Raw genomic sequence first — 22,038 nt, forward strand, 5'->3', positions numbered from 1 at the left:
AGGCTTGGAATTGTCTGTAATGAAAAACAAAACAATGTGTGTGGTGTGGAAAATGAACCCAGGTTTCATGCATACAAAAGCATGAACTTTATCTTTGAGGCACATCTTCACCCCCCATGATAGTTTTTTTTTCCTTTAAAGTAATACAGAGTTTTTGATGTGTGGTGAAAACATGTCCCAATAAATCTAGTATAAGTTAAGAATGAATTCAACATACCTTACCTGCTGAATATTCATTTTAGCTTAGTCTAGTTTAGTGGACCATATCGGAATGCTGCGGGGAATCGAAGCCAGGTCCATCCTAGGTTAGCCGCTTGCAAGGCAAATGTCCTACCGCTGCGCCACTGCTCCGGCCCTGGTTTTCAACCGTTTTATATTCCAGACCAGCAGTTAAAAAACTATTGATTGGTTCAGCAGGCTTTAAATTTGATTAGGTCATTAAAACCTATTGTGGTATATTATTATTGACTACTATACTGAAAGTAGAAAAAACAGAATGCCATAATTCAAATTTTGAACTATGTTTCTACCTAAGGTATATTACTTTCATGCCATTCTTAAAATGTGCTTAGAATAAAAAAGTGTATAGTTTAAAATTTCATATTAAAAGGTCAAAATTTTATCATTTAAAAATAATGGGTGTGGCTGCCGGAGTGATAGCACAGCAATAGGGCATTTTCCTTGCATGTGGCCAACCCAGGACAAACCTGGGTTCGATCTCTGGCAACCCAAGTCTTATCCAACCAGGGGAGTTTTGACAAGGACCCCAGTCAAATCTCCAACCAGTTTATATAGGACATTACCAGCATCAACAACTCAAGCATTCCATTGGTTAATACAAGCAGTTCATCCTTCACCACTTAGATGATTGGCCCATTTCCATATGCACATAAATCACTTCATGTCTTAGGATTGATGTCCCAACTCCTTGCTGACTCAACTTTGTGCCTGGGGCCTTATCTGGTGAGACGTTCGGACCCACCTAGTTCCTTTATTTCAGCAGAACAGGGGTCTTACCCTTTAGAGGGGACAGTTTGCGGTTTTATCTTTGGGCTAACACCCTCTGCCTATGGGGAAGCTGTAGAGTGGAAAAATACTTCACAGTGGCTTTACTGGGGTCTTGGGACTGCCTTGGTCCTAGGCCCAGGGGGCTTTGGTTCTCACAGTGAAAGTAGGGGAGGGTTAGAAATCGACTTGAAAAGATAATGACTGAAAGTTTCTTGAATTTGACAAAAGAAACAAACAGATTCAAGACAGGGCATCTCCTTCAAAAAACCCAAAAAGCAAACAATCAAACCTCCAAACAAAAACTAACAGCAAAGCGGGTCAGCTGTGAGCAAGGCAAATGCCTTACCTGCTGTGCTATCTATCTGGCCCCAGAAGACTAATTTCTAACAGTGGATTTAAGCCACCAATTTGTAGATTACTTCCAGCCCACAGAAATTGCCTGCTGGTCCAAGAATAGCTATTGCATAACGCACGGCAACCCTGGATCATGTATTGGAGTGGGATGGCAGACACTGCTCATGCAAGACGATGGGTATAAACACACATTGGCTTGCCACAGTATATTAGCACTGCATCTTAGTCATACACATCCTGTGCTGTCCCCAACTGCTTTTAAATTCGCTGTATGTGCATATTGTTTGCAAATACTGTGCTCTGGTATTTGGAAAGCAACGGTGACTCCAAAATTAAGCCAAGTTCAAGTCTAGAAGAAACCAGGAGAAATAAATGCATGCATACTTGGGAATGTGCTCACCACAAAGAGTGGTGAGTGCAGTTAGAGAAATAACTCCACTAACAACTCTCATGACAATGGTAGTGAGTGAGAGAAATAGAATACTTGACTTGAAGAGAGACAAGAGGTGAGGGAGGAAGGAGATGGAGGACAATGGTGGTGGGAAGGTTGCACTGGTGAAGGGGGGTGTTCTTTTTATGACTGAAAACCAATTACAAATATGTTTGCAATCATGGTGCTTAAATAAAGATTCAAAAAAAAAAAAAAAAAAAGGGCCCGGAGAGATAGCACAGCGGCGTTTGCCTTGCAAGCAGCCGATCCAGGACCAAAGGTGGTTGGTTCGAATCCAGGTGTCCCATAGGGTCCCCCGTGCCTGCCAGGAGCTATTTCTGAGCAGACAGCCAGGAGTAACCCCTGAGCACCACCGGGTGTGGCCCCCCCCCAAAAAAATAATAAAAAGATAAAAAAAAAAGCTAATTTCTAAAAAATAATAAATATTTGGGGATGTGCTACAAAAAAAATTTAGTGATTCTACTAGGGTGGACTTAAAGCTTGGTGATACAAGAGTCACTGGCATTGAGCTGTCTCCATAGCCTTTGTGTGTGGCATGTCCTGAGATTCACTCAAATGACACTCTAAAACTTCCCAATGTGCGTCATTCGTGTTCTAAATATAAAACTGGGTTTGGGTGAAAGATTACAGAAGTTGATAAAAAGTCAAATGATGATGGCAGCTAGTGACAGTTGCTTCAGCAGTTGTCCAAGCAGGGAAAGGAATCCGGATGTTCTGTGAGTCAGTGTAATGGGTCAGCAGACAATCTCCATGCCACTCTGGCTTGCTTTGAAAGGTAGAGTGAGAATGAGGACCTAGGGAGGAAAATCTGTGTTGCCATGACCCTCCAGGATAAATCCCTATTTCAGAATTGTTTTTTGCTATTGATGTATATTTTCTAAGTCATTCCTTGGACAGAGTGTCAGGGAGGGCCATGTGAGTATCACCAGTTGTGAACAACTATGGTACCTGGACCTCATGACGCTAAACATGGACTGAACAGAGAGCAACTGTCCGAATATTGCTCTGGTACCATTGCGCAGAACATGTTGCTCCTTCGGAAGCTGTGCTCATCCCCGTGTGATCCCTTGGGAGCGCTTCACTGCAAAGTAGCTTCTTCTGAACTATACTTTGTGATGTGTGAGGCTGTGAAGATCTGCAGTGAAGTTTGTAATCAACTCTGAACTCCAGACACTGTGTGGCTTCAACGTTCACTGCTCCTTCTCTTCTGATACAGAAAGGTTCTTTCACACCTTGCAGAAAGGAGGGAAGAAGCCAAGCAGTTTCTGTGAGAGGCAAACTTCCCTGGTAGAGCTTTAGTTTAGCTCTTTAATTAAGAAATGAGTGGTTTAATTTGTGTACAGAGCAGATGTATTTAACTATCTCAGCGACTTAATATTGCGCTTTAGGGATATGTGTGAATATTTTTTATGGAGAGAAATAAGATGAACACATTCCAAAAGAAGTTGGCTTTTAGTGATAGTCATATATGAGGAGAAATAATAGAAAAGTTTTAACTTTGCATGATAAAAAACTTTTTTTTACCTGCTAAGGGATGTCCAATGTTATACCAGGTATGTAGCACTGTCAGAAATCAAACTTTCAGTTTCATGCTTCACAGCAGTTGCTTTGGGGTTTTAGCTCCAGGTCTCCCAGCTTTTGTGTTTTGGGAGGTGGGTATGTAGGTATACAGAGACAGTTCCTGTGATACTGCTGTGGGCCTGACAGTTTGGTCACTGGACCCTATGGTCTCAGGCACAATGCATCAAACTCAGAATGCTTGGTATGTGCTCTACCACTTGAACTATTTCTCAACCACAAGCTATTATTATTGTTGTTGTTGTTGTTATTATTATTATATTATTATTATTATTATTTTATTTCTGCTATAATCTGTGAAAACTTTCTCCCATTTTCACTGGTCATCAGATATAAAGAGGTTGAAAACCACTGATTTGGAATATATAAGGAGCTATCAAAACCCAGTAATTAACATAGCTGGCAAATAAAAATAACCAAGCTTTGCACTTAGAAAATGGACAAAAGACAAGAAGAGATAGTTTACCAAAGAGCATGTACAAGTGGCAAAGAAACACATCAACAAGTATTCACCATCTTTGGCCACCAGGGAAATGAAAATTAAAAACACAACACATCGTGAGAGTACCTAAAATTAAAAGCAATGATACCACTAAAAAATGCTGGTAAGACTGCATGTGAACAAACTGGTTTGGAACTCACCCATTCCCAGTTGACTTGTTAAAGGCATAGCCACTCCAGAACACTATTTGGCAGTGCATTAAAAAGAACTAAATGTGGGCCGGAGCAATAGCAGAGTGGGTAGGGCGCTTGTCTGGCACGTAGCTGACCTGGGTTCGATCCCCTGCATCCCAAACGATCCCCAGAGCCTGCAGGAGCAATTTCTGAACACAGAGCCAGGAGTAACCCCTGAACACTTCCGGTTGTGGCCCCAAAACAACAAACAAAAAAGAATTCAATATATAACTATCAACACTACCTAGCAATTTAAATCCTCAGAGGAATGAAAATATATGTTCATACACAAACTTGTACACAAATGTTTATAGCATCCGTATCAGTAGTAGACAACTGGAAACTACCCAAATATCTCTCGGTGGGTTAAACAAATGGTTAAACAAACTGGTACAATTTTATCTTGGAAAGAAAAGAACAAACTATCTATTTAGGCTTCTGCTTGGATGACTGTGGAGCAGATTACTAGTTATCAGGGCTAAGAAGGGGTTAGAGGGGCCAGAGAGAGCACAGTGGTAGGGCATTTGCCTTGAACACAGCCGATCCAGGACAGATGGTGGTTTGAATCCCGGCATCCCATATGGTCCCCAATGCCTGCCAGGAGCGATTTCTGAGCACAGAGCCAGGAGTAACCCCTGAGTGCTGCCGGTTGTAACCAAAAAAAGAAAAACGAAAAGATGGAATAGGACCAGAGGGAATAAGGCTGGCTAAATGGGCCCTGTAGAAGAGCCCCTAGGGTGGGGGAGTTCTGCATCTAGTTGGTGTCATTCCTTTTGTTCACTGAACTAGAGTTTGGACAGTGTTAGCATTTGGGGAACTGAAAATATGTCTGCAAGTCATTGTTCGTATTTGCACAGTCATCTTGCAATTTTAAAACCTAATTAAAAATAATCGAATACATTTTAAAACCATACTAATACCAAATGGTCTACAATGAAAAATGAATCATAGCCTCCTCTGTTAATTTTCTCAAGGCAAAAATGACTATTGTGGTAGGATTTTTTTTACAGCTGTATTAACCTTCTGACTGAATCTCTGAATATTTCGGAATTAGGTGTTGTTCAAATAATAAAGACAGGGATCTGAGCAATAAATGATAATAGTACAGTGGGTAGGGTGCTTGCTTTGCATGCTGCCTACCCAGGTTCGATCCCTGGCACTCCCAGATGGTCCTCCAAACTCTCCAGGGTGGATTCCTGAGTGCAGAACCAGGAGTAATTCCTGAGCATTATTAGGTGTGCCCCCCAACCAAAAATAAATAAATAAATAACAATGGAAAAAAAAAAGAAGATTATTTTTTTTACAGGTTACTCTTGTCTTCGCAATGTATCTCTGTGCCCTAAACTGGTCCCTCTCCCTTTCAGTTCTCCAAGGGAGATAGGTGGGCAGCCACCTGTGTGGAGGTCTGGGGAGATTGTAATACTCTTGTGTCCCCCCTTGACAGGAATCGAGCCCACAGGGAACATGGTGAAGCAGCCAGCCAAGTTCACAGTGGACACCATCAGCGCTGGCCAAGGAGAGGTGATGGTGTTTGTGGAGGACCCTGAAGGGAACAAGGAGGAGGTATGTTGAGAGGGCTGCCTCCCTGTCAGCCTCCCATGATGGAGTTTTGGGTGATTATGACAGAATCAGGAACTGTGCCTTCAGTTCTTCTCAGAACAACTCTCAGCAGCAACAACTTTATTTTATGTTTTGGGGCCATACCCAGCACCACTCTGGGTTACTCCTGGCTCTGCACTCAGAAATCACTCCTGCCAGGCTCAGTTGTTCAAGGGTTATCTCTTAAAAAATAAGACAAAATTGATCCTCAAAGACACAATTAATAAGACAAAGGACCATTTGGATTTCCCACAAGGAAAGGCCTTGTGGGATTTCAGGTGCTGATGCCCAGAAATAACAAAGCAATTCTTGCCCTGTTCTCGTCCACCATTGCCCAGACTTTGGTCCCTTCCTTGGGACCTTTGTACATGCTGTTCTCTCCATTCACTTTCTTTTTGAGACAATATTTATTCCTAATGCCCTAAACCATATGAAATTCAAAACGTGCTGGTTTGTTATTCATATCTCCAACTGGAGACAGGGATTCTGATTTACTTGTCCTTTGTTTTAATTTTGGCACCTGACAGGGAACCTAGCACAAGCTCTCAGTAATCTTTTGAATTAGTAAACATATAAGTGGCTTCATGTTCTCCTAGCCTATATCAGCATTGTTGGTTTTTTTGTTTTTGTTTTTGGGCCACACCCGGTGGTGCTCAGGGGTTACTCCTGGCTCTGCACTCAGAATTCACTTATGGGATGCCAGGAATCCAACCTGGCTGGGTCTATCCTGGATCTGCCACATACAAGGCAAACGCTCTACCACTGTTACTGCTTCAGCCCATATACCAGTACTGTTTTGTTTATTTGTTTGATTTTTGGTTTTCAGCCCTGCTCAGGCATTATTCCTGGCTCTGTCTTTCGAAATTATTCCTGGTGGGCTTTGGGGACCATTGGGAGCTGGTAATTGAATCTGGGCCAGCTGCGTGCAAGACAAGCACCCTCCCTGCTATACAATCTCTATAGTCCTCTGTATCAACATATTTACCCTTTTTGTACCTCTGGACTAGCAGCCCTACTGTGCATACTGGTCCTCAGATGGACAATTAGAACTATTGATAAATTTATGATTTTTAACCTTTTTAAACTTGCTGGCCAAAATTGGCCCATAGAACACACTGGTTTAAGAACAAAGAGAGTGCAGCAGGAAAAGTGCTTGTCTTGCATTTGGCTGACCCATGTTCAATCCCTGGAATGGTACATGGTATTTTGAGCACTGCCAGGCAGAATCCCTGAGCACAGCAGCAGGAGTAAGCCCCTCACACAGCACATTCCAGATGTGGCTCCAAAACAACCATAGTAAAATACACTTATCAAGAGAATTTCAGCCCTGAGACTGGAAAGTTTTGATTTGATTATATCTTTGCATTGTATGGTTGTATTTTTGTGACTTCTAGATACTTTTCTCCTAGGGAGTCCTACAGGAATATTGGGGCAAGGGTAAACCAGCACTGGCTTGACAGCTTGATCCATGCTCTAGTTGGTACATCATGCTCCTTATGCATACCTAGCCCCTTAAATAACCATTGATTTTCTATTTCCTGTACTAGGCAAAAGTGACCCCAGACAGTGACAAGAACAAGACCTACACTGTGGAGTATCTGCCCAAGGTCACCGGATTGCACAAGGTAAGATGAGGCAATATGGCTGCTATGGGTTTGCTTTTAGGGGATCACTTCGATATGTAGGGAAGAAAGCTATCTCGGGAAGAGAGTTGTTTAAGATCGCTTTCTCCTTCCATATGAAAACTACCTAGGTAGAGTGGTTTCTGATTATAACAGTATCTATACTCAGCAAATTTGGGGTTCCTATCTATCAGACATGAGACCCTAACTAAACTATCAGGATTGATTGAATTCTTATAATCAGCCAGTTGCATTTGAATCAAATGCATTGCAAAACCCAGAGGCTTTTTTTAAATCTAGGTAACTACAACACATTTGTTGCATGTCTAAGGTCTAGGCCCTAAACTGTGGGTTCATTGTCTTTGATGTTTCCTTGAGTCTTCCCCTTGAAGGGAAGTTCATGAGGCTCAGGCAGACCTGAGGTCGAGTGCAGAGAAAACTAGTTGACGGTAATGGAGCCAGAGGCCCACTCATCATGCAACTGGGGTAATAATGGGGTCTAGCCCATTATATAGACCCCAAAAGACTCGTCAGCTACAACTCTTTATTCTGTTTGCCTATAGACGGGGCAATTCTTGCTGGAAAGTGCAGTGATCTGGGATCTGGATCCAGGCCCTTCATTGGAAGAAAGCCCTTAACAGCACGTATTGGCTGGTCTCTATGTACCAAGCCAAGATTTGAAACAAAGACTGTACTTACGCTCCACCGTGGGCACTACTGAATTCACTTGGAATAATACTCATAGTTATCTCTCACATATTTTAGAATATCATGAATTAGGAAAAGGAAGCCTTGAAGGGAGCATTTTTTATATAATTATTCAATTTGTACGAAATTCAATCAGTAGACCCTTCTAAAAAAATTAAGATCAGAACTGTATCTGATTAAGGGATTAAGGGATTTACCTTGCAACTTGCAGTCAGCCTTGGCTTAAGTTTTAGTATGGCAAATAGTTCTGTAGGCACTGCCAGGTGTGGTCCCAAAACTCTCTCTAAAAAACCAAAAACAAACAGGACTCTGACTTGAGTTTTAAGTGGAAATTTGCCATGTGTCAAATTCACTAGTCTTAAAAAATGATTTTGGTCCTTTAAAAAGTGCTTTGAATAAAAAAAGGCTCTAACTCTGGGTTGGGAATGCCAGAACCAAGCATTGGTTCCAGGAAGACCTTAGCTCTTCTGTAGCTCCCTTAAAGGGCCCAATGTTTAGGCCGTTCAAAATAGAAATATATTTTAAGTTCTGCTAGAGAAGCTAAACCTACTGGATTTTCAGTTTGATAAAGGCAAGCGATTTCAGGATATTCAAGCAGGTGCATTTAGCTGATGGTGGGGAAGGAGAGTTGATTCTGACTCACCTGTGTGTCCCTTCTAGGTCACAGTTCTCTTTGCAGGACAGCACATCTCCAAGAGCCCATTTGAAGTCAATGTGGACAAGGCACAGGGTGATGCCAGTAAGGTCACTGCCAAAGGCCCTGGCTTGGAAGCTTCTGGGAACATCGCCAATAAGCACACCTACTTCGACATCTACACGGCAGGTACAATATCACATCAGAGGATTAGGCTTTCTTCCAAATTCTTAGATAGTTCTTTGAGCCCAAAAGCTTGAGCTGCCTGGCCGTTGCCATCAAATCAGCCCAAAAATAAATTAGCTTTATCAGACATGAAATATTTTTAGATTTTCCAAAATCAATCAATCAATCAATCTCTCTCCTCTCTCTCTCTCCTCTCTCACTCTTCTCTCTCTCTCCTCTCTCCCCCCCCCCTCTCACCTAGTGGTGTACCCTGGGCCCTAGAATGCTGGGTAATGTACTGGGATTTTTATATACAGAGCATGTACTCATGCCTTGGAAGCCATCTCCCAGCCCTCAAAACTACCTTTATTCTCTAAAATCTTATATTTAAGAGGCTGGAGCAGTGGCACAGGGCATAAGGGGCATCTGCCTTGCAAGCGCTAGCCTAGGATGAACCTCGAGCCAGGAGCGATTTCTGAGCACAGAGCCAGGAGTAACCCCTGTCACCAGGTGTGGCCCAAAAACTAAAACCAAAACCAAAACAACAACAACAAAAATCTTATATTTAAGCTTAACTTTTTTTTTTTTTTTTGTCTTTTGTCACAGGTGCCGGTGTGGGTGACATTATTGTAGAGGTGGAAGATCCCCAAGGAAAGAACGTCATAGAGTTGCTTGTGGAAGACAAAGGAAACCAGGTGTATCGATGCGTGTATAAACCACTGCAGCCTGGCCCCCATGTGGTCAAGGTGTCCTTTGCTGGGGACTCCATTCCCAAGAGCCCCTTTGCTGTGCAGATTGGGGAAGGTGAGTGCTGATGACATCGGCTTCTGACTAGGCTGACCAAGAGGCTGATTTCTGCAGTTGGAATAGTGAGACCCAACATTGTCCTGCACCTCTCCCCTTTCTGCTAGGCCCTATCAGTGGGTATTGTCTCATTTTTGACCTTGAAGACCTGATTACCAACATCCTATGAGCCATCAGGGATCTTGGTACTTGTGTTGTATTCAGTATTGCCCAAATACTTGAGAGAGACATACAAGGTGGAGAGCTGTTGAGGAAAGGTCCCCTTGGCTGAGATCACAGCAAAAAACATTGCTAGTGCCCTGAACTCTTCATGGTTGGGCTATGCCAGGCTCTTATGTTAGCCCATTGCATCCATTCATCACACCAGCTTGTGTGTTCCTGCTGCTGTTATTACTTTTAGGTGGAGACAATGAAGCTAAGATAACCTGGGTGTCTATGAGTATTTGCTAGCCTCAGCAGGAGTAAAAATCAGGTCTCACATTGTCACAAAATCTACTGCAGCAGCGACATGTGTTGTTCTCTAATGTCGGAATCCTGTTCCCTTCTTGCAGTGGCTTTTTCTAAGCTCCCGACTTGGCTGCCCTTTCTAACCGATTCTTGCCTTTCCCTGTTCTGTCCTCTGCATCTGCCTCTGCAGACCTGGCTTTCTCCTCTGAATCCTGCCTCTGCCCAGTCTGGACCCCCAAAGCTGCTGGCTGCCTAGTGGAGAGCTCGGGGCCAGAGGCACCTCACTGGGTAAGGGCTGGCGGGTGGGGTTTCCTCCTCAGGGCTTTGTGTTGCCTGCAAAGGTCAGCTGTGTGTGACCTCAGGAAATTCCAGTTCAGGTATTACTGCAGCTTGTCCAGCCCGAACCACTCTCATTGGATCTGTCCACATCTCTAAGACGTCAGGAAGGGATGGCTTCCTTCATGCTCTTGCCTTCCATTCCTTGTTTACGTGAAACCAGGCAATTATGTTTTTCGTATTGAGGTCATTATTTATGTTCAGCCCTTCCCATTAGTATTTTTATTTTTTGGTTTTCTTTTTTTGGGGGGGGGGTGTCACACCCGGCAGTGCTCGGGTCACTCCTGGTTCTGCCCTCAGAAATAGCTCCTGGCTGGCACGGGGGACCCTATGGAATGCCGGGATTTGAACCACCGTCCATCCTGGAATGGCTGCTGGCAAGACAAATGCCTTACCACTGTGCTATCTGTCCGGCCCCAGTAGTTTTGTATTTGAGACACATTAAACCACTCTCTTCAGGGAGTCCTCGCATTCCTTAATGATTATATCTGGCATGACCAAGCTTTCTCCCTTTGATAGAGAGAATAACCCATAAAACTGTCATAAGCAAAATATTTTAATATAATATAAAAAAGAACGTTTAATTTTTTCCCCCTCAGTTGAGTGACTCACACTCTGACATTGTCTTTTGTGTTTCTGGCATACCCACTTGTCACTTGTGCTATTTAGTGTTGAATAGATATTTTTTCTTTTGATGTACTAATCCCTCTTCCACATAAATCACATACATCATGCACAATAAGAACATTAAATAACTTGCATATCTGGAAGAGAGGTGACTTGTCATAAACTGCTATCATAAATTTAGTTTTATTCACAAATTATATAAAATCATTTCTGACTCTGGTGAGGTAGTTTATAAAATGGCGAGATGAGGATGGTATAGACCAGAAGAGGCAGTGAGGAATTTCCATTTTCTTCCTTCTGTGGAGTCAAGACTCTCTCTCTCTCTCTCTCTCTCTCTCTCTCTCTCTCTCTCTCTCTCTCTCTCTCTCTCTCTCTCTCCCTCTCCCTCTCTCTCTTTCCCTTTCTCTCCCTCTTTCTCTCTCCCTCTCCCTCTCTCTCTCCCTCTTTCTCTCTCCCTCTCCCTCTCTCTCTTTCCCTTTCTCTCTCCCTCTCTCTCTCTCTCCCTCTCTCTCTCTCATACGCTCTCCCTCCCATACGCTACACACACATACATGCTGTTGATATGTAATATTGGATTTTCAAATAGCAAACAATATGACATTTTACCCCTAAATATTACATTTCCATATTTAATGAAAATGTTGTTCGCACAGGCAAAGAATTCTTAGGGTAAAAATCTGTCTCTTATCAGATTTTAGGAAAAGTTTTGTGGACCTCTCAATTAAAGGGTAATAATAGAAGCTACCTTTGTCCTTAAAATTTAGACTTACAAATTTAAGTTTTTTTCCTTGCTGGTTGAGTCCCCAAAATGGAAGTGAGATTGGTTTTGCTAGTTATTACATTTATAACTGCCTGGTTTCTGAGGATGTGTGACAGATCATTAAAATATTTCCTCAACCAATTTGGAACAAACCGATCTACTTTGGAGCTAATCTGGTTCTTCATGCAGAAGATGATATATTTAGGCTTTAAAAATGACTGACTGGTCCAAAGTTTGGAACCCAATCTTTTATTTTATATTATTTTATTTATTTATTTATTTTGGATTTTTTTGGGTGGCCACACCTGGTGGCATTCAAGGGCTACTCCTGGCTATGCACTCAGAAATGGCTCCTGGCTTGGGGGACCATATGGGACGCCAGGGGATCGAATAGCGGTTCATGTTGGCTCAGTCATATGCAAGGCAAATGTCCTACCGCTGCACAATCGCTCCGACCCCCCAATCTTTTATTTTTTAATAAATTTGGAAATGCCCAGTTTTCCCAGTTACTATGCTCTTACGCATGGCATTGATGATCGAACTACACCCAGCACCAGAGCTTAACTCTCCTTTGCCACCCAGAGGGTGAACACTAGGATTCAATGGTACCAAAAACACAGCAAATTATTCTCCTGCATCCTTTGTCAAAGTAATTTCCCCCCAGTCTCTCTGTGGTGTGGCCAAAGTTTGGTGTGTCCTTCTTTGCTGGTCTAGTGTGCTCTCTGCATGGGACCCCTGAATGGGTTTTGCTTGACTGCTACATACTTTTTGGGCAAAACGAACATTTTCCCAATGGGGGGCTGTAAGTTACCTTGGCCTGCTCAATTCTAAAAATCGAAAGGTTGAATTGATGTCGCATCTTACTTGCAGCCTGCAATCCAAATGCCTGTCGGGCGAGTGGTCGAGGCCTGCAGCCCAAAGGTGTTCGCATCCGGGAGACCGCCGACTTCAAGGTTGACACCAAAGCTGCTGGAAGCGGGGAGCTCAGCGTAACCGTGAAGGGTCCCAGTAAGTGCCCGCTTGTCTTCTCATATCAGGTGTGATTTCAGATAGCTCTGTGGCCATTTAACGTGTACCTCACCCCCACAGCTGCGTCTGGCTATGCCGAAGGCTTGAGGCTACCTGGGAAAGAAACTAGTGATTAGTGATGTCTGCCTGATTAAGGCAAGGCATAGTGGCGGCTTGTCATTTCACTTTATGTCATGGCTTCTAGGAGTGGAGAAAATGGTATTGCTCTGTATTTGGGAAAGCCAGTTCTTGGAAAAACAACCTGAACCAGCCTATTTTTCTTTGAGGAAGCCTAGGCTCGGAGAAGTAAGAGTCTGGGTCAAAGTCATACAGCTTGTGCGCCTCTGAGCTAGGATTCAAGCACTATTTCCACAGCCAGCAATCTTCCCCAAACAGGTCACACTTTATAGACTATAACATTACAGCACATACCTAATTACTATGATCAGTACTTGCAGAAGGAAAATAAAATTCCCTAACACGAAGCTTCCTTTAGAGATAAATAGATAAATGTCATTTGCCAAGGGGAGTGTTGTACCCCACAACTTATTTCTTGCTCCCTCTTTTGCTGAAGGAAAAGGCACATTGGGGAGAGGTATTTCTCTCATCCTTGTGTTTTCCACTCGAGCAGCCAAACAACTTTAATGCCTGTCCCCGTAGGTGTAAATGCTCTGGGCAGCTTCTCTCTCCTGCTGTGTGGAATCTTGAGCTTCCAGCGCCAGGCCTGTTCTTCCCTCCTGTGTTCTAGGCAGGCTGGGGCAGGAGTAATCTGAGCTCTGGAAAGTTCCTGTTTGATGTGAAAGCACCAAGCTCACGAGCAGACACTACCCTAGGGTAGTCGTCGTGCTAGTTTTCCCAGAACTGGAATCACAGGCTCTGTCTGGGCTGCCCTTCCTCCTGGCAGGTTGTTGCAGAAGCCTTTTTATTTTTGTTTTTGTTTTCCTTGACCTTGGATTTTTGCTTACCTAAGTAGCTTCCGGAGCCAAACCTCAGGGTTCAATATAAAACACATTTCCTGCATGATGACTTGGGGGGAGAGTTTGTCATGTAGCATCAAAAACTTCCCTCTTGCAGATAGCAGACAGGGAGTTCCCACTTTTATTGTGCGGTTTCAGTTGAGAAGAATATGCCAGACCCTTGCCTGAAACTCAGGCCAAATAATCTTAATGGTTCACTCTCTCTCTCCCTCTTTTTTTTGGGGGGGGAGGGGGGAAGGAGAGAGTGGGAATAAGAAATGGGTTATGAAGATGCTGACCAAGTTTGGAAAGACTTGGTTTTTTGGGTGCAAACTCAAAGTCCTGGCCTTAGAGCTGAGAGAACTTTTTAGAGCTCTCTTGCTGAGAAGTCTTCCAATTCCCCCACACTCGGAAGGAGAAATGGCTCCCTTTTCAGAGTGGAGTTGTCGCCAACATTTCCAGGGGCCCACACTTGAGACTGCCTCCTTTGTTTTTTTAAGGCTTCCATTTTGTGGCCATTGCTGGCTCTCTCTTCTTGTCTTTGTGAGTCTCGTCATTCTCAGCCTAGAGTTGCCTTCAGAAGACTATGTGCTTCCTTCCCACAGAGGGGCTGGAAGAGCTGGTGAAGCAAAAGGGCTTTCTGGAGGGAGTCTACGCGTTTGAGTACTACCCCAGCACCCCAGGGAAATACAGCATTGCCATCACTTGGGGGGGACACCACATCCCAAAGAGGTAAGTTTCCAGCTGGGCTTCCGCGTCTCCGGAGGTGTGCTGGGCTGGGGCCCTTGCTTCCTGGGCTGGATCTGATTTGCTGAAAACTTTTTTTTAAGGGCAGCACACAGACATTTGGCCTAGTCTCAAAAGCAGCAGAAAGTTGGCTGTGGTTTCGGTTGCTTTGCTTTAAACTAACTGCTGGTGTTTAAGACTCATGGAAGGCTGGAAAGCCAGAGGAGCAGTAAGAGAGAGCAAATGAGCATTATGTCTCTGGACCCTTCTCTACACGGAGATTCCTCTTTTTTTCAGTGTGCACCTCTCTTTAAGAATGTGTGTGTGTGTATGTGTGTGGTGTCTGCAGTGATTCACCTTCTATGTGCATGCAGACAGGAATAAAGTAAACTCCTCTCCAGGCCTGCTTTGTGTTACCTTTGCTCTTTTATACTTTTGGGTATGATGGGGTGTTAGGATCACGTTCATTATTGCTCAGAGGTCACTCCTTGGTGGTATCAGAGATTAAACTGGGATTGGGGATTGAAGCAGGATCAGCCACAGCCAGGCACATGTCTTCACCTCTGTACTATCTCTTCTGGCCCCTCCTTTAAGCTTTGAATAAATTCACTTACCTTGTGAAATAGAGAAGAATTATAGAGTTCTGAGAATCTAAGAAAGCTATTATAATCTCCTGCACCAATTTGAGGCACACACATTCATAATCTGCTTATGGCCTAGATTTCTTGTTCTAATGTAAGCAGGGTCTGGAAAAGTATGGGCTCACCTGCCTGCCAGTTTAATGAGCCCAGCACCTGTGAGGTACTTAAGCAGAAGGATAGGACAAGGCTTGTGGCTTCAGTGCCAGCCTTTTGTGCCCCAAAGCAGCCACTTTGCTTTATATTGTTGACATAACAATGGCTGAGGGTGACCTGCATGAAAGAAGCACATGGCTAGAGATTGACTCTTCCAGGTCAATGGTCAGGCAAGTGGAAAGAATGAGTGAAGGGGCTACAATTAGCCCCTTCTTTGTTCTTCTTTAATGCTCCTTCTCTTCCTTTTTATTCCCCCAGCCCCTTCGAAGTTCAAGTTGGTCCTGAAGCAGGCATGCAGAAAGTCCGTGCTTGGGGCCCTGGCCTCCATGGTGGCATTGTTGGACGGTCAGCAGACTTTGTAGTGGAGTCCATTGGCTCTGAAGTGGGGTCTCTTGGTAAGTGGAAATTCCTGACCAGTGCTGTCTATGGACTGAGAAGATAGGATGCCTGGGCCAAGAGTCAGGTTGGATTTGGGACTGCCTCTGTCTGATCTTCTAGAAAATATAGCCCTATAGCCCTTATGCTCCTGGCCTTCTCCCCACCCACAGCCTTCTCTAGATATTGCTGTCAAATTTTAGTTCCTGTTTTCCCCCACACCCTCAGGATGCTTTCTGTTTTTAGTAGACACATTCACTCATTTATCCACCTTGAGGTCTTATATATAGTTTGTACCTAAAACAGTGCTTGAACATAAGTCGATATTAAGCAAGTATTATTCATTTGATCCTTAATTAGATGAATGAGTAAACTTTGCTGAGATTAGAAGGTTGGAAGTAAGTCCATAAAAGAATGTAATTTAAATACACATCTTTCTATAAGATTAGTAGTAAGGACTAATATAACTATAAGGTCCAGATAGCAAATATTTTAGTATTATGGGTCATGCTCTGTCACAGCTATTCCATATTGTTGGTGCTTGAAAGAAGTCATAGAAGTTATATAATAAGCAAAATAGTATGGCTGATTTCCAGTAAAACTATGTTTACAAAAATAGACAATGAGTCAGGTATAGCCATCCAAGTTTGACCATCATTCTTTTGAATAATAATATGAATAAAATAAAGAGAATAGTATGGCCGGAGAGATAGCACGGAGGTAGGGCGTTTGCCTTGCATGCAGGTTAGTGGTTCAAATCCCGGCATCCCATAGGGTCCCCTGAGCCTGCCTGGAGCGGTTTCTGAGCATAGAGCCAGGAGTGACCCCTGAGCGATGCCGGGTGTGACCCAAAGACAAAACAAAACAAAACAAAACAAAACAAAACAAAAAGGGAGAATAGTAAATATTATAGATAAAAAAAATAAAAAGAAAATTAGAAATTACATTTGATTCTCTGCTTTGAGAGAGGTACTCTTGTGGACTCATACAAATCAGATGTGTTATTTCTTAGTATATATCTCCAGGTTTTATTTTTCTGTACATATATGCAAATAGTAATCTCTCGCAAAATATATCTGGAAGAAGTCTTTCTATCTTTCTGTTTCAAATATATATAGGATATGCTTTGATTTTGATTTTTTCCCCCCATGGTTCACATGGAATTCCACCACATGGATGTGTTTACTGTTTTTATATATATATATATGTTAGGCTATCTGGTTCTTTTCTTTTTTTTTTACCTTTTTTTTTTTTTTTTTTTTTTTTTGGTTTTTGGGCCACACCTGGTGACGCTCAGGGGTTACTCCTGGCTATGCACTCAGAAGTCGCTCCTGGCTTGGGGGACCATATGGGACGCCGGGGGATTGAACCGTGATCCATCCAAGGTTAGCGCAGGCAAGGCAGGCACCTTACCTCTAGCGCCACTGCCCGGCCCCTTTTTTGACTTTTTTTAACTTTTTTTTTTTTTTGGTTTTGGTTTTTGGGTCACACCCGGCAGTGCTCAGGGGTTTGTCCTGGCTCCACGCTCAGAAATCATTCCTCGGGGGACCATATGGGATGCCAGGATTCGAACCACTGACCTTCTGCATGAAAGGCAAACGCCTTACCTCCATGGTATCTCTCCAGCCCCGAGGCTATCTGGTTATTTTCAAGATTTTGCTGTGAAAACCAATTCTGAATATGTACAAGTCTTACACTTTTTGTATGTTTATACATATTACTGGTTACTTCCTTCAAATGAAAGCCCAGAGTTTTTCTGAGACAAATGATTGACAATGGTTTAAGGCTTTGGTATTTGCTTCCATATTGCCAACAGAAAATATTGATATTTATCGGATGATATTTTTAAATTGTACCAAAATGAACCTTTCTATTTCTCGCAAAAATCTAGTAGGCTTTGTTTTGTGGGAAAAGGGCACGAGCAAGTTTTAATCTTTTTAATAAAGCAGAGAGAGTGAAATGGTGGTAACATAGAATAGGTCCTTTCTACCTGTAAACCAGGAGTTTCTTTCCCATCATCCCCCAGGGTTTGCCATTGAAGGCCCATCCCAAGCAAAAATTGAGTATGATGACCAGAATGATGGATCATGTGATGTCAAATATTGGCCCAAGGAGCCTGGTGAGTACGCCGTTCACATCATGTGTGATGATGAAGATATCAAGGACAGCCCATACATGGCCTTCATCCATCCAGCCTCAGGAGACTACAACTCAGATCTGGTGAGTCAACTAGTCATGTTTCTTCTCTTGCCTCGCTCTCTTTGTCCTCTCTTTTCTTGCTCCTCATACTTTTTCCCTGGTGTTGTAAAATGGGAGTGAGCTTATAGTTTAGGAGAGAAGCATTTAGAATTTAGGGTGGAAACAGGCCAGAACTGGAATCCTCATCCTACCACATAATACTTAGGCCACTAACTTAGCTCTTTCCTTTTTCTCTCAAAAAGACGTGATATTTGCCTCTGTTTTTAGAGTTCTTGGAATAATTCAAGGAGATAACTGTTTGCATGTTTCCAAGAAATTCTCTCAACTGCTGAGCAGGCTAATCATTGGGTTGGCCAGGCTGGCTAGAGGGAGGAGGCCCCCCACATCTTCGGTGGTAATGTTGGCAGTTGTAATTAGACTAATATTGCTCTGGGATGATAACTTCCCTTCTTTAGCCAACTACTGATCCTTCACACTCTAGGGATTGCAAACCTTGGAATATTTGTGCTAAATGTTTAAAAATGTCTCAAAAAGGGACTTTAAAACTAGACATGACTCGAAGCCCAGCCACAGTCCCTAGAAGTATTCTCCAATAGTTCAAAATAAGATTTTTTTCAGTTTTTCTCTCATGAAAGATTAATAATAATGTTTTCCATCTTTAAATTAAAATCTATCTTGCTATTTTCCTTTCCATGATCATCCTGTTATGTAGGCATTGTGAAACCACACCCAAGTTTTATTTCATTCTTCTTAGTCATCCATCTTCATTTGGGAATTTGGCCGGTGCATTCCACAGAAAGACACTCATTACTGGTGCTTTGCCATAGGTCCAAGCGTACGGGCCAGGTTTAGAGAAATCTGGATGCGTCGTCAACAACCTGGCCGAGTTCACCGTGGATCCTAAGGATGCTGGAAAAGCACCATTGAAGATAATAGCTCAGGTAAATTTCCAGGGGCCCCGTGCAGGTAATTGCCAGATGACAAGATACGTTTATTGGCAAAGCGACTCTGCACATGGATTCTATTTCTTCATCCATACACTGGGAATAAGAATACTTTTCTTGTGGGGCTGTATGACAATTGAGTGATATTCCAGCATGTTAGGTAAGATGAAGCTCTCATTTTTATGACTTATATTCTATGCAAATCAGGCTGGATTACTTTTTATTTCTCTGTAGATGTCTTTTAGTCTGACTAAATATACCTAATTAAGAAGGTTTGTCAACAAGAATTTGTCAAACATGTTTAATTAACCTATTTAAATGAATGAAAAGGATTAAGTGAGGTCATAGCCTTGGTTTGGACTATTTGCATTAATAATTAACAATAAAGAAATGCATGTAGGATTCTTTTGTTGTACTTATTTGCTTGGAGTACATGACGTGTCATAATGTGTGAAGGTTCGTTGGATGAGTGAGTAGTGACTGTATTTAGTCTTGGATGTGCACACACAGCTCCGTTTTAGCTCCTGTTCTTTTCCAGGATGGGGATGGACATCCTATTGACGTCCAGATGAAGAGCCGGATGGATGGCACCTATGCCTGTTCATATACCCCAGTCAAGGCCATCAAGCATACCATCGCCGTGGTCTGGGGAGGTGTGAACATTCCACACAGCCCTTACAGGGTAGGTGGTGAATGGAGTCCAGGCTGTTAGGAAAATCCCTGGTCCAGGAGGCAGCCTTGATGTCAGTCCCAGGAAGGAAGTCAGTCAGCTATATGGAAAGAGTCTTCCTTGGGAGTTTCCTGGACTATGGAGACCTGAAGGGCAGAGCGCTCGAGACTGTCCCCGAGACGTAATGGTGCTAACTAACAATATTTGCCTGGGTCCAGGTGGGGGAGTCTTGATCACAACTCTCTCCATGTCCTTTTCAGGTTAACATCAGACAGGGTAGCCATCCCCAGAAGGTGAAAGTGTTCGGTCCTGGCGTGGAGAGAAGTGGACTGAAGGCAAATGAGCCGACTCACTTCACAGTGGATTGCACTGAGGCTGGGGAAGGTAAGAGGGTTCTTGAACCTATCAGGCAGCGACTGTGACTCCTTAGGGAAGAAAATTCTTTCGAGTGCAGTGAACTTGGAAGCCAAAAAGTTCTACCTGCATTGGGAATTATCTATCAAATGACCAATTCCCTGTCTCTCAAATGATCAATATCTTCGTCAATCTCACACGCTTCTTCTCTTTTACCACTATCCCTTTCTCAGGCTTCTTACTGGAAGCCAACCAGTTGCTTTTGGGGGGATGTTTTCCTGAGCTGGCAATGATTGCTCAGGACATGCTGTTTCTTGTAAACTAGTGCTAATAAACTGTTCTGTTTCAGGTGATGTCAGCGTTGGCATTAAATGTGATGCCCGGGTATTAAGTGAGGATGAGGAAGACGTGGATTTTGACATTATTCAAAATGCCAACGACACATTCACTGTCAAATACGTGCCTCCTGCTGCCGGACGATACACGATCAAAGTTCTCTTTGCCACACAGGTGCGTGTCTGTGCCTGCAGGCCTGGTCTCCCATGCGCATCTTTCCTTTGTGTTTTTAGCAACAGGAAGGAGAATGGAGCACTCTGCTCCATGGTTTTTTCCTCTGATGCTTTATAACCAAGAAGTAAACACTCAGAACTAAACTTTTACTGCTTCCAAGCAAAAGTAAAGAGAAGGGTTTTCTTTGATTAAAGCCATACTTCAGCTAAAGACTGGCTTATTGTAAATTTTATTCAAGTATTTTTTTGAAGGGGAGGGTCTAATTTTGGGCTACAAAGACAGTTCTCAGGAGCAACTCCTGTCTCTGTGCTTGAGAGACCCCTGTAGTCTTGGGGGGTAGGAAGGTGCAAATTGTTTGGGTGCTAGAGATTGAATGGGATTAACTTCATGCAAAGCAAATGCCTTACCTTCTGTACTATTTTTTTGGCTCCTTTCTACCAAAGTTATGATTGAAACAATTAACATTTAAGTAAGTCATACTTTAAGTCTCTCTATGATGTTAGCCTCCTCCCATAAAATATTATTGTTTTAGAAGTCTTGGATATAATAATTCATATTGTGATACAGAATTTATATGAAAATAAGTGAATATTACCCAAAAATGGAACAACTGACTTCTGATGATTTAAATTAACCTTTAAAAACTAGAAACTGCCAAGACAGAACTCTGTGCCTCAAAGTGTTGGTCTTGTGTTGATTTCATTTAGTTATCTGTTCTTTCTTTATCCTCCTCTGTAGAGGTATTTCTAACCAATACCTGCATTCCCCAAAGCTCTCCTCTCAGCTTGTCCTGGGGAATTTTCCTTCCCCCAGACTTTATATTGTCATTTTGGACTTTAGTATCTATTGTATTTTGCACCCTAACTATTCAACATTTGGTCTGAAAGGCTCAATTCCGATTTGTTTATGAAAAATGGGTCAAAGCCTGCAATTTGGGGAGGGGAAGAATTCAGGTCTTAGACTCCGGTTGGGTTCAGGTCTTACTCCTGATGCTGAAGTATGACCTGGAGTTGGTAAAGTTCATACTGGGCGGAGGCTTCCGCCCTTGCATTTGGGCAGCAGGTCAGCCTTGGGCAGGGCAGTTGCTTTCGGAGACTTTCCCACTGAGATCATGTTTCCCCTCCACAGGAAATCCCTGCCAGTCCCTTCCGAGTCAAAGTGGATCCTTCCCACGATGCCAGCAAAGTGAAGGCAGAAGGCCCGGGGCTCAGCAGAGCAGGTAAGGGGGTGGTGGACACCCCAGGACCCTGCTGTTGGCCAGTGGCCACGGGTCTTCTCTTCTTTGGCTCCTGATTCAGTGGAATGCCACTCGGGTCCGAGCTGTCTCTGAGCTGTGGGGAGGCGGCTGAGAGCTGATGCCCTTGAACTCGTCAGACTGGCTGTGAAAGTGAAACTGCTGCTGCCAGGCCTGTCTGTTCACATCACAAGTGTCTCCTTACAGGTGTCGAAAATGGTAAACCGACCCACTTCACCGTGTACACCAAGGGAGCTGGGAAAGCCCCACTCAATGTGCAGTTCAACAGCCCCGTGCCAGGCGAGGCGGTGAAGGATTTAGACATCATCGACAACTATGACTACTCCCACACCGTTAAATACACACCCATCCAACAGGTAGGGTTCTGCCCACCCTCTCAGTGCTCTGCCAGCTCCCTTCATGGTCATGTGTCGTGGGCTCTGCGGGGGCCCTCCATTGAGGCTTCCATGTACTCAGCTGAAGTACCCTTCTGGGAAACG

At 43.4% G+C, this 22,038-nt stretch overlaps 1 protein-coding gene across 3 annotated transcripts in view; it reads left to right on the forward strand.

Moving 5' to 3' along the window:
* The window catches only part of FLNB (filamin B), a 158,347-nt gene that overhangs the window by 73,696 nt on the left and 62,613 nt on the right, over positions 1-22,038 (forward strand). For all 3 annotated transcript variants that reach the window (XM_049776150.1, XM_049776151.1, XM_049776152.1), the window contains exons 5-18: positions 5,511-5,629; positions 7,213-7,290; positions 8,656-8,818; positions 9,401-9,598; positions 12,639-12,776; positions 14,338-14,464; positions 15,511-15,647; positions 17,654-17,847; positions 18,654-18,767; positions 19,309-19,452; positions 19,701-19,824; positions 20,144-20,304; positions 21,433-21,523; positions 21,746-21,915. In XM_049776150.1, the coding sequence (XP_049632107.1) occupies positions 5,511-5,629; positions 7,213-7,290; positions 8,656-8,818; positions 9,401-9,598; positions 12,639-12,776; positions 14,338-14,464; positions 15,511-15,647; positions 17,654-17,847; positions 18,654-18,767; positions 19,309-19,452; positions 19,701-19,824; positions 20,144-20,304; positions 21,433-21,523; positions 21,746-21,915 (1,958 nt within the window). The remainder of the gene's footprint in view (positions 1-5,510; positions 5,630-7,212; positions 7,291-8,655; positions 8,819-9,400; positions 9,599-12,638; positions 12,777-14,337; positions 14,465-15,510; positions 15,648-17,653; positions 17,848-18,653; positions 18,768-19,308; positions 19,453-19,700; positions 19,825-20,143; positions 20,305-21,432; positions 21,524-21,745; positions 21,916-22,038) is intronic.

Source organism: Suncus etruscus, chromosome 7 (genome assembly GCF_024139225.1).
Source record: "Suncus etruscus isolate mSunEtr1 chromosome 7, mSunEtr1.pri.cur, whole genome shotgun sequence".
Classification (NCBI taxonomy): domain Eukaryota; kingdom Metazoa; phylum Chordata; class Mammalia; order Eulipotyphla; family Soricidae; genus Suncus; species Suncus etruscus.